Source organism: Rana temporaria, chromosome 1 (assembly GCF_905171775.1).
Source record: "Rana temporaria chromosome 1, aRanTem1.1, whole genome shotgun sequence".
Classification (NCBI taxonomy): Eukaryota; Metazoa; Chordata; class Amphibia; order Anura; family Ranidae; genus Rana; species Rana temporaria.
In genome coordinates this window covers 557,982,649-557,995,028 of record NC_053489.1, presented here as the reverse complement: position 1 = coordinate 557,995,028, position 12,380 = coordinate 557,982,649, and the positions used below count along the sequence as shown (strand labels likewise).

General features: G+C 37.5%; 1 protein-coding gene across 3 annotated transcripts in view; it reads right to left on the bottom strand.

The window, feature by feature from the left end:
• The window catches only part of TENM3 (teneurin transmembrane protein 3), a 1,530,681-nt gene that overhangs the window by 161,667 nt on the left and 1,356,634 nt on the right, over window positions 1-12,380 (bottom strand). For all 3 annotated transcript variants that reach the window (XM_040333815.1, XM_040333823.1, XM_040333831.1), the window contains one exon: window positions 8,477-8,503. In XM_040333815.1, the coding sequence (XP_040189749.1) occupies window positions 8,477-8,503 (27 nt within the window). The remainder of the gene's footprint in view (window positions 1-8,476; window positions 8,504-12,380) is intronic.

The following is a 12,380-nucleotide window of genomic DNA, read 5'->3' as shown; positions in this document are numbered from 1 at the left end:
GACATGATTTGGGGATTCCCCTAAGCTCCAAATTTATTGAACAAAACATAGGACACTTACAGGCCTTCATAAAAAGCATAAACACTGTAACAACACATAAAGTGACAGAGTTAAACTGCACAGATCATAAACTCCTAAGAAGCCTTGGTAATTTGAGGTTTCACCACCGGCAGTGGAGACCTGTGGACACCAGCATCCTGATGACCAGATAGGACAGCTAATTTCTGATTTTCCTTTTATTTTAATATACAAATTAAATTTGGTAAAGTGAAGGATTGTTTTAAAAAAAAAAAAGAAAAAAAGACTGGCTGATGTATGACTGTTAGTCTGTATGATGTACAGATACCCCGCCATTAGATGGCAGGACAAGTTGCAGTCATTACACACACTTGGCATTATTTATTAAATTTGCTTAAAAGAAGAACAATTCCTTTTTCCCATAACACCCAATCGTGTCCTTCATTGACTTATCCCATACTGCACTGGGAGAATGCAATGAAGAATCTGACTGGTCCCCATAAACATGAACAGTTTTACCTTTAGATATTTGAATAAATAAGTACCAGCGATGTAAAAATGCAGCCAGTATGCACTATTGAGGTACATAATAAGCAGGTTAACTTTTTTTATTGAATATTTATAAAAGCCATATTATCTGGTCTCAGGAGTTCGAAGACTTCATGTGAATTTACAGTGCTTTCCATAGTTGCACAAAGTACCCGCCGGTGGCAGTGATGGTACTTTATGCTGAGAGTACATTCCTTTTTCACATAAGAAGCAAAAGCTGAGAAATAAAGTGAAGCAGCTTAGCGACTAATCTAACAGACATTGGAGGGATCAGGCTGCAAACGGAGGGGACAGGACTGACGAGATTTCCAACTTAACGTAGGAGCTGTGCAATTCTGGTTACTCAGGACGGACAAAATGAAATACCATAAGGACCACAAGAAGAGACATTGAGAAGACTATACAAAAACACGGCTGTGACGTGCTTCAAGACATAGAGCAGAAAGTGAGGTTTTCTTTGTGACAGTCTCCCTAAGGCCTTTGCAGTGGGTTACCTTTATATCCTATCTTGTCTGCTTTTATGAGTAAGAAGGGAAAATTTATGAAACAAATGACAATAATTTAAAAGACTGGGTTATTAGAAAAAATATGCTTCAAATGGTCTTCAAGGCAGACAATACATATAAAAGTATCACGATAAACAAAACAAAAGTAGAAATGATAATTTGTTCTTTTTCGTCTGATCTGATTGTAGACTATAAGCAGCGCTTTTACCAAGATACTTTAAAAGCAAACTATTTTTTTTTCCATTACTGTCTGGGAATGGCCTTGGTCAGATAAATATGTACAGTTTAAACATTAGATTTTACATGTAACAATGTGTAAATGCATATGCTATGTCTGATATTGAACAGGTAGGTAATGAGCCTATTCATTCACATATAACATGGAGCCCTATAGTTGTAGAGCACAGCGTACTGTACAAACATGAACACTGCAATACACTTGCACAAGTATTACAGACAGTAAGTGCCATGATACAGACCAACAGGACCGGAAAAAACCCACAAACAGTTGACAGAGAATATAACCTTCCTAAACAATGTTCAAAACTAAAAATATCAAGTTTTGGCTAAAATTGGACAATAAGATATTTCTGCGAAATTGGGCTCATGAACTCAATTTTGTACATCTGCTGCTTACTATACCTATTCATTTTTAATATTTTTTTGGAATTGTAGGGGTAAAAGCTTACACTTTTAAAAATGGGGATACTTTTACCCACAGATAGCTGAAATAGTATTTGTTTAGACTGGGACTTATAGATATCATAAATACTTTCTTTTGGTACAACCTTTTTATGTTCTTGATCCTCTCATAAAATATTATTTGCTTGCCATACTACACCATGCAAGTGCATGCAACATCAATCATACAGTAACACAATGAGGGCTTGTGTTGAAGCCGTCAGTTTAAGACTCTTCATTAATAAATCATTAACAGGTGCATGTAACCTGCAATTAACCTCCCTCTTACCTGCTTCAATTGGGTTTTGCATTTCCATAGACTTGTATGGGAATGCTAAACATCCCTGATCTGAACAAAAGCCCATCGACACAAGCCCTAATGTACAATTTAAAGCTAGCTGACTTTAAAACTTGCTGATTTAATGACCCAGAGAAAGTACACAGACTAGGAAAGTCAGAAAAGTGTCTAGAGCACTTGTCCTAAGTCTGTGCTACAATATATTAAAGCAAGACAGCCAGCATGACAACTAAGGCCCCGTACACACGGCCGAGGAACTCGACGTGCCAAACACATCGAGTTCCTCGGCCAGTTCAGTCCTGGAGCCGCCGAGGACCTCGGCGGGCCGAGTTCTCCCATAGAACAACGAGGAAATAGAGAACATGTTCTCTATTTCCTCGCCGAGGTCCTCGTCGGCTTCCTCGGCCGAAAGTGTACACACGGCCGGGTTTCTCGGCAGAATTCAGCCAGAAACTCGGTCGGAAGCTGAATTCTGCCGAGGAAACTGGTCGTGTGTACGGGGCCTAACACTTTCAGATGAAGACCACTTCATGTTACTCTTAGGTTCCTTTTAAGGACATCAGTGTACTGTTAATGGGGCTTGAAGGTGATGCTACAGACATGTTGTGCCTGCAGTCACCAAAAAATCCTGTCATTTAAAAGTCTGTTTCTGATTGGTTGCTGCAGAACACATAGAACGTATAACCTCAATTCTAAAAAGGTTGGTGCACTGTGTAAAATCTACATAAAAACAGAATGCAATGATTTGCAAGTCTCATAAACCCATATTTTATTCACAATAGAAAATAGAAAACATTTTTATAGAAAAACAAGAAGGTATTTTGAAAATGATGGCAGTAACATGGCTCAAAAACTTAAGGCAGGACAATAAAAAGTTGGCAAAGTAAGTGGTACTAACAAGACGGATCTTGAAGAATATTTGGCAACTAATTAGGTCAATTGGCAACAGGTCAGTAACATGATTGGGTATAAAAAGAGCATCTTAAAGTCAAAGGCCCGGATTCACATAGAAGCGCATATCTTTGTGCGGGCGTAACACATCCTATTTACGTTACGCCTCCGCAACTTTGACAGGCAAGTGCCGTATTCTCAAACCAAAGTTGCGGCGGCGTAGCGTAAATAGGCCGGCGTAAGCCCGCCTAATTCAAATGTGGTAGATGTGGGCGTGTGTTATGTAAATTTAATGTGACCCCCCGTAAATGACGATTTTTACGAACGGCGCATGCGCCGTCCCTGAAAGTATCCCAGTGCGCATTCTCCAAATTAACCCGCAAGAAGCCAATGCTTTCGACGTAAATGACGCCCAGCCCTATTCGCAAACGACTTACGCAACGACGTAACATTTTCAAAATTCAACGCGGGAACGATGTCCATACTTAACATTGGTACGCCTCATGTATGCCTCATATAGCAGGGGCAACTTTACGCCGGGAAAAGCCTAACGTAAACGGCGTATCTGTACTGCGTCGGCCAGGCGTACGTTCGTGAATTGGCGTATCTAGCTGATTTACATATTTCTATGCGTAAATCAGCGTACACGCCCCTAGCGGCCAGCGTAAATATGCAGTTAAGATCCGACGGCGTAAGAGACTTACGCCGGTCGGATCTAATACAAATCAATGCGTAACTGATTCTAAGAATCAGGCGCATAGATACGACGGCTCGGACTCAGAGTTACGACAGCGTATCTGGAGATACGCCGGCGTAACTCGTACGAGAATCTGGGCCAAAGTGTCTCAGAAGTAAAGCTGGGCTGAAGTCCACTAATCTGTGAAAATATCAGTCTAAAAATTGTTGAACAATTTCAGAATAATGTTCCTCAATGTAAAATTGCAAAAATTTTAAATATATGATAATCTACAATCTATAATATCATCAAAAGATTCTCACTATCTACAGATGTGCGCAAGAGACAAGGTTGAAACACAACATTCGATGCCCGTGATCTTCTGGCCCTCAGACGGCACTGCATAAAAAACAAGCATGATTCTGTGATGGACATCACTGCATGGGCTCAGGAATACTTTCTAAAAATCACTTTCTGTTCTCCATGCCATCAAAAATGCAAGTTAAGCTCTATTGTACAAAGAAGATGCCATAGCAAAACATGATCCAGAAACGCTGCCATATTCTCAGGGCCAAAGCTCATTTAAAATGTTGTGTTGCAAAGTGGAAAACTGTCCTGTGGTCAGACAAATGTAACATTTGACATTCTTCTTGGCAACCATGGAAGCCTGTATCTATGATGGTATGGGGTGCAATTATGTGAATGGAATGGGAAGCTTGCACATCTGAAAAGGCACTATCAATGATGAAATAAATATCCAGGTTTAAGAGCAGCTTGTGCTCCCATCTAGACCACATCTTTTTTTTAGGGAAAGCCTTGCATATTTCACAGCAGGATGACTTTTTAGTAGAAGAGTCTGTGTGCTTAACTGGCCTGTCTGCAGTCCAGACCTTTTACCAGTTTAAAATATTTGCCGCTTCTTGAAACAAAAAATGTGACAAAGATGACACAGGACTGTTGAGCAGTTAAAATCCTATATCAGGCAAGAATGGTACAACATTCCTCTCCCAAAATTCCAGCAACTGATCTATTCAGTTCCCAGGCATATACATAGTGTTGTTCAAAGAAGAGGGGATGCTACACCACGGTAAACATGGCCAATTCCCTGAATCTAAGGCCGCGTACACACGGTCAGTCCATCCGATGAGAATGGTCCGACGGACCATTTTCATCAGTTCACCGCTAAAGCCGACTGGTGGTCTGATGTGCGTACACACCATCGTTTCAAAAACCGATCGGGTCAGAACTTGGTGACGTAAAACACACGACAAGCTGAAAAAATGAAGTTCAATGCTTCCAAGAATGCGTCGACTTGATTCTGAGCATGCGTGGGTTTTGAACCTATGCTTTTGTGTACTAACCATCGGTTTGATTTTAAAGCAAGTTCTCTAATTTTTGTCCGAAGGACAACAGACCGATGGGGCGTACACACGGTCGGTTTGGACCGATAAAACTGAACTTCAGTCCGTTTTCATCGTTTTGGACCGGTCGTGTGTACGCGGCCTAAGATGCTCTTTTTATACCCAATAACATACTGACCTTAACCTAATTAGTTGCAAAATGTTCTTCACAATGCTTCTTGTTAGTACCAATCCCTTTGCCAGCTTTTTGTTGCCCTGTCCCAACTTTTTGAGATGTGTTGCTGCCATCAATTTCAAAATTATCTTATTTTTTTCTTAAAATGGTACATTTTCTCTGTTTAAACATTTGGTATATCTTATTTTTTCTAATGTGAATAAAATATGGGTTTATGAAATTTGCAAACTGTATTCTGTTTTTATGTAGGTATTACACAGCCTCCCAACTTTTTTGGAATATATGATACTTTTAGATGAGTTACTGAGTTTCATTAGGTCCACTGGTGTTTTTAACCTCACCATACACATATGAAAGGAATGCTGTATCCAGGAAAATATGCTTCAATCTACAGACCCCATGTTATATGTGAATATGAGTACAGTGCTATATATTATTGTGGCTTTGGAACTGTAGATTGTCTCAGGTTTAACTTGCAATGTATAATAGATCTAAAATATTAATATAATAAATATAAACGTGTGTGTGTGTGAAATTGGCTGTTTACTTTGCAAGAGAATTTTCACAGAATACCCTATTGCACAGAAAACCGTATCATGGAAAAAACCTACAACCTAATTTCTTTTGCACATGGCTGACATATAGGATCCAGCAGGGCTTCACATCATGCTCTAGGTTAAGGAAAAATTCTCTTGTAAAGTGAACAGTCTATTTGCCTTTGTGCGTGAACGTGTGTAAACTTGTTTGGATTTTAGTATTCCCACTGTATGGTATCTACGTAAAGTCAACATTTTTGCATATTTGACTTGGCCAGTAAGTAACTATAATCCCTTTTAGTTGGGTAAAAGCGAACAGTGGCTTTTGATTTCATTTTACTAACAATATGAAACCTGGCCTGCCAGTTATTAATAAGGATATTATGTCTCCCTGACTCCAGTCTAATTATTAGCAGAGTTATCTTTGCAAATTGGAAGGCGGAATGTGCTTAGTGAGCAGATTTTAAGGCAAAGTACTTTATAAAGCTGAATGTGCCCGTTGCTTTTTTATTTCTTCCTTAAAATGTGGTTCCTAATTGACTTTTATCCCTGCATAACTTGATACAGAATGTTCTAATGGGCTTGCTTCCGCTTTATAATTAGGACCTTCAGAGATGAAAGGGCTGCTGTCTTAGTTAACCTGTTCAGTTGGGGACGTAACATTTGTTGTAGGTCAATGTGACATTAATAAGCAAATTACAGCGCTGACATTTTTAAAGGTGTATTAGGAATCCATTAAAGTGAAAGTGCTCACCCTGCAACAGAGTTTTTGGCAAAGGCGTGTTAGGCCATCAATTTGAAACTAAAGGTTTTTAAAAATACACAGCAACAAAAGACACAATGGCAACTTTTGGGGAACATGCACACATGGGCCACATTTTTAGGGAATGAGCGATGCAAAGGATAGAGCAACATTACAGCAGTACCAAGAGGCTCCTTCATGGCGGCCATCTTTAAGGAATTCAGTATAGTCAAGAATACATGATTTGAGGCAATTAATTACACTAAAGTCAAATGATTATGATTATACTATGCACCAAAATGTACATGTATGTCATAATGGATATGCCAGTAAAACTTATTTTTTGATCATCCAAACAGATTTGATTGATTTAGTGTTACTTCTGTATTTACAAAATGGTTTGCATTGTGGTTGAATGGTAGTATTAAAGATGGCTGCCTTCGACTTGCATTGCAATTTGCCAACGTGACTTTGGTAGCATTTCTAATTTTTTATTTTTTTTGCTTTTAGAATCTGCATCAAGTTAAACTTAAACAGACATAACGAGTAAAGCAATACAATTGGATTGGGTGAGCACATTCATTTTGCCACTGCAGGCTGTGTTGAATAAGCCCCACCAACTAAACGCTCTGCACCTGCCTATGCAAATCCTCAAAAAAGCTATTTCAATTGTAGTGAAGCAATAATAATTTCATATAAAATTGGTACGGAATATACAATATGAACATGTAAATGACTCTGATTAATAGTATTAAAGAAATAACATGTATTTATTAATTTCTTCCAAAATTCATCTTGTGCTATATATAATGAACCTCTTAAGCCTTTGATTTTTTTATTATTGTCTTTGTAAAATTGTGTTTTCAAAGGGCAAAGGTTCACATTTATAGGCTATTTCTGCTTGATTACCTTCAAAATGTTTCCGTTAAGAAAGCAATTTATATACCCGCATATTTCTCCAAACTGAACAATATACTCCAATTTCAAAAAGCAGTATTGGTCTCAAGTTTGATAAGCCAGTCTAAATGTACTATAGCTATATATTTATAAATGTATTTTAGTATTTTATTAATATTACTCATTTATTAAGATGATTAAGGCATAAACATGTTGTATATTAAGGAAACATTTTTATTTTGAAATGTATAAAGGACAATCATTTAACTGACCTCCTCTTTCTGATTAAACTTTGAAATAATGAAAGCGACAGCATGGGACAAATGTATGATCAACATAATAAAAAAAAACCCTCTGAAGGTTACACTCATTTGGAATAAAAAAGGAGAAAAAATATCAAATAAATGGTTAACTGAAGAAGCTAATGCATTCATTATAAAACTAGCTGGGGTATTTTATTTGCTGGGAAGTTATATGTCTGTATATATTTTTTTAAAATAACTCATTAATATCAAATATGACAACTTTGAAATTAAAAAGAAAAGTCAAGCCTAAATTCGCAATACTTAGGCATGCATGGTTTTATTACAGAATAGCAAGGAAACAAAAGAGTGAAATTTAGTTTTTTGATGTATAAATAACTTGTACATCATGACTGTTTTTAGTGCAGCAAATATCTTAAGAATGATATCAAGCTGCTGCAAATAATTCATAATTTTCATATTTTTCCCATATTAACTAAATTCCAACATAACAAGGGTCAAGTTTAGCCTCATCAGAATTGTACTTAAAATCCTGAGCATATACAGCTCCCCAATACTGGAGCAGTTACAGGGCAAAACAATTTAAAGAAATCTAAAATTTCTGCATTTTTCATCCCTTCTCAAGCCAGCAGAGGTAATGCACTTTTAAATATAAAAACACAAAGAAAAAACAAAAGTATAGAACACAATAAAAAGATCATCAAATGCTATACATGTAATAATGCACACATACAAACAGCATTGATCAAATTGAGGAAAGGAAGGTGGGATTTATGTTAATGGTATTTAGCTGAAGTTTGTACAACATAGAAAAATTGGGGTAAATATAGGTGTATATATACTCCAATTGTTGAAGGTTAAACAAATAGAAAGAATACAGTACCTTTAACTATTTTATCCAAATAGTGAGCTTGTGAAGTTGAAAGGGGGGAAAGAACAAGACAGACATTTCAGGACATGTTAGCAAAGGCATGCAGAAATATAGAGCATCTGAGGTTAGTAAAGAAAATATCATTTAGTATTAGTATTATGGGGAATGGGATATGCATTTCCATATCAGAGATTATAGCTTGTTCTACAGACTACAATAAAACAAAGAAAATAATGATTTGTAGATGGAAATGTGTATGATGATTTATAGATTGTTAATACCCACTGCCTACATCACCCATGCAGGAACAAGAAAAATGTGTACTGTTGTTTTGTCTATCGGGGGACTGCATACTTCTTATTCCTATACAAGGAAGGCCATCACTATTCATGGACACCAAACCTTTGTACAAGTCATATGCATGTTATAAATATTAAGTCATCATGATTTGGCTTTTTAAGTAACAATGTGATAAACCCCCAAATATACAGTGCTCTTGTTGATCACACGTTATGTTCTAATACACTAGTTATATCCCCTTAGTCCTTCCTCCTGCCATAAACTTTAAAGTATGCTTTAACTCTATTAACAAGGGTATAATTCTGAAGGATACTGGCACCTAGTACAGTACATCCCAGACATCTGCGATGTAGCTGAAATGCTATCCAAATACATGTGTGCAGTTTATACTCCCTAAATCGAGTCTTCGCTCAGATTTAAAATGTATATATAGAGCAACCTCTATACCCCATATGGGTGAACAGAGATTTTACTGCACAGCTAATGTCCCTCAATCAATTGGCAAGCTCTGTGAATTTGAAGTGGCAGCCATATTTAAACTAATATTTTTGAGGATAAAGTGTGTATTCATTTCATAGGACTATAGACAGTGGTGAGATGACAAACAGCCAGTCAACTCTTTCAACTAATGCCGAGTACATATTACTACCATGTGATTGTACAACCTCAGATCAACCTCTTTTAGAGTAATAAACAATTATGAAGATCAGGAGTCTACCTAAACAATTCATGCAACTTAATTCTGATGAACCCCCACACTATAAAAAATTGTTATAGGAATATTTGTAAGAATCAATGATATTGCGCAATTAAGCTGAAAAGTATGTGGCCCATCTAACACTCAATAGCAGCTCCAGAGAAATGGCAGTTTGGCTGGTGTTGGATCCTGGATTATGTGCAAATTACAGGTCCCTTTTATGTCCTCTATATGTTCTTTGCCATTAATATGCATTAAAGTGGATGTAAACCCTCTCCTAAACCCAGTGAAGTGAACAGCCTCAGATGATACACAGGGATGAAACATCTTCCTACACAAGTTTTACATTAATATCTGCTGTCTTCAGCTTTATATACTGTTTAGAGAGTGCACATCATGTTAGAATTGTTTCTTCCTGTTCCAGCAGTGAGAAGGGAACCTTAGCATACACCGTGTGACAGCTGATTGGAGGAAAGACACACACCCCCTCCACATAGGCAGAGGAACGAAGATACTTGCTGCAGATCTGTGCTATGAATAGACCAGCTATCTGTTAATCTATTAATAGCACTATTCCAGACACAAAATTACAGATGATTTTGTCTCCCGTGTCAGAGAACTTGTCAGAAGTTATCAGGCTGAAAACAGAAGAACGGAACAGGAGAAAGCCACAAGACTTAGGGTTTTGTAGGGAGATAACACTACCGATATATATGCCCAGGCCAAATTTCATGAATCGGGTTTACATCCACTTTAAGAGAGAATATTCAGTTCTGTCCCTATTATCTTAAAACACCTAAAATGATATGCTACATTATAGCACGTCAGCAAAATGTTTTATCCTATAACATCCTCTGTACACTGTGCTGTACATTCTTCACTCCCAGCTATACACCCAGCTGTAAGTTATATACTCCACACTTCGTCTGCTACATTGGATATATCCTACCACTGTCTGTTTTTCACCCTCAAACTTACCAGACAGAAAATTACATTCTTTGTCATGGACCTTTATGTGTCCAAATTGACACTTTTTTGCTAGTTTGTATTAAGTGAATATGTCTTACACAGTTCCATATGGCACTGAAATTACATCTATTGCACAAAAAATGTATCTTAGAAAATATAAGCCTCTGCTGCATGTAGGGGACAGCAACACTTTCAATTGTAGTGATGCGTGATAGGGGAATCCTTTTTAGTCTCTGCCCCAAATTTGCAGGACCCCAGCTGTAAACTTCACATTGTACCAGAACCTCAAACTTAGCGGGTTTACTATATAGCTATAACATGTAAATAAAACTGACAAGGGAGCCACAGGTGGCCAAAGTGTTTTAATAGTTGGCTTGCAACCTGCTCAATGACTTTAACATGACCCCATTTGGGATACGCAGACCAACATTTTCCTGCAAATGAGCTTCCTAATCTGCCAAAACACTTGCAAGGTATACTTTTTGTCAGTCTCTATTGCACGGATTGCTGCTTTTGTCCTTTGTAATAACAGGCATAATCACAGCTGGAAAAATGCAATCTGATTTTACTAGATATTTCAAGTAAAGGCTTTTACCAGTGTAAATTACTGAACAGAAACTGTAGAGAGGCTTAAAAGCACTTGGATTCAAGGCAGCCTATAACAAAACAGCCATTTTAATTTACAAGCCCCATGCCTTGAGCCTGATCACAAGTAACTGTCATTTTAGGGAGGAATAATTCTCCTGCATGCTCACACAACCTAGCAATTCTTCCGAGCAGACACAGGCAATTATGTAAAACATCCAGCAAAGTTATGTATAGTAGTCGTCTAATGTAGAAGAAGATACTCTTGGGACATGGTTCAATTGGATTGGTACAACAGAATCAAATCTGAATTGTATCTTATAAAGCAAAGGTGAACAGTAACACACCTTCAGGAAATTACACACTGTTTATTGGAAATCAAACAAACTGTTTGTTTGGGAAAATGAGACCGGGAATTTTCATTTTTTTCTATGTAATAAAATATTGGCTTTAACTCTTAAAGGAATACCATTGTGATAATAAGCAAAGAAAGATAAATACAAGGCAGCCTTTAGTTGCTAATCCTATTTTTTGACAGTGATAAAAATCAGCATTTGATTATTGAGCTAATCCTGGTAGTTGATGCAATGACATTTTACTATTGTGTTCAGCATAATATGACTTTAGAACTGATTAAATATATTTCAATAAGATACCTTGGCTGTGTTATTCAGAATGACTTACAAGTATACAGCTGCCGGGAGACAGCGGACCAGAGAGATACTAAGCAGATAGTTAACAACGAGAGAACATAGAGCTTCATGAGTTAATGGGTCCCCATGCTCTTGCTTGTTGGCCCATTACTAAAACTGGCTCTTTCTTCAATGGATTTTATTGAGGAATTGAAGCATATCAGTAAGCAGATAAAACTACTACAAAATAAATGTGAGAGATTAGTTTCACTTAGTGGATGTAAACCCTCACATATACTCAGTGAAGTGAAAAGCCTCAGATGATACACAGGGATGAAACAAATCTCCCTACATAAGTTTTACATGCCCATCTGCTGTCTTCAGCTTTATATATTCTTTAGAAAGTTCATATCAGGTTAGGAGATTTTAGCTCCCTGGTTAGCACTGCAGTGAAGCCTGGGCATACAGCCAAGACAGCTGATTGGAGGAAAAAGACATACACCCCCTCTCCTTATAGGTAGAGACTTTGTTGAATCGTTCAGCTCCGTGCTAATCTATTTATAGCAACTGAAAACTCAGACTGCTTTTATGTCCTGTGTCGAAGAACTTGTCAGACGTTCTCAGGCTGATAACAGAAGAACGGGGCAGGAGAAAGCTATGAGACACAGGGCTTTGAAGAGAGATAAGAAAACACTGCAGATATGTGCCCAGCTCAAATGTCATGAATCAGGTT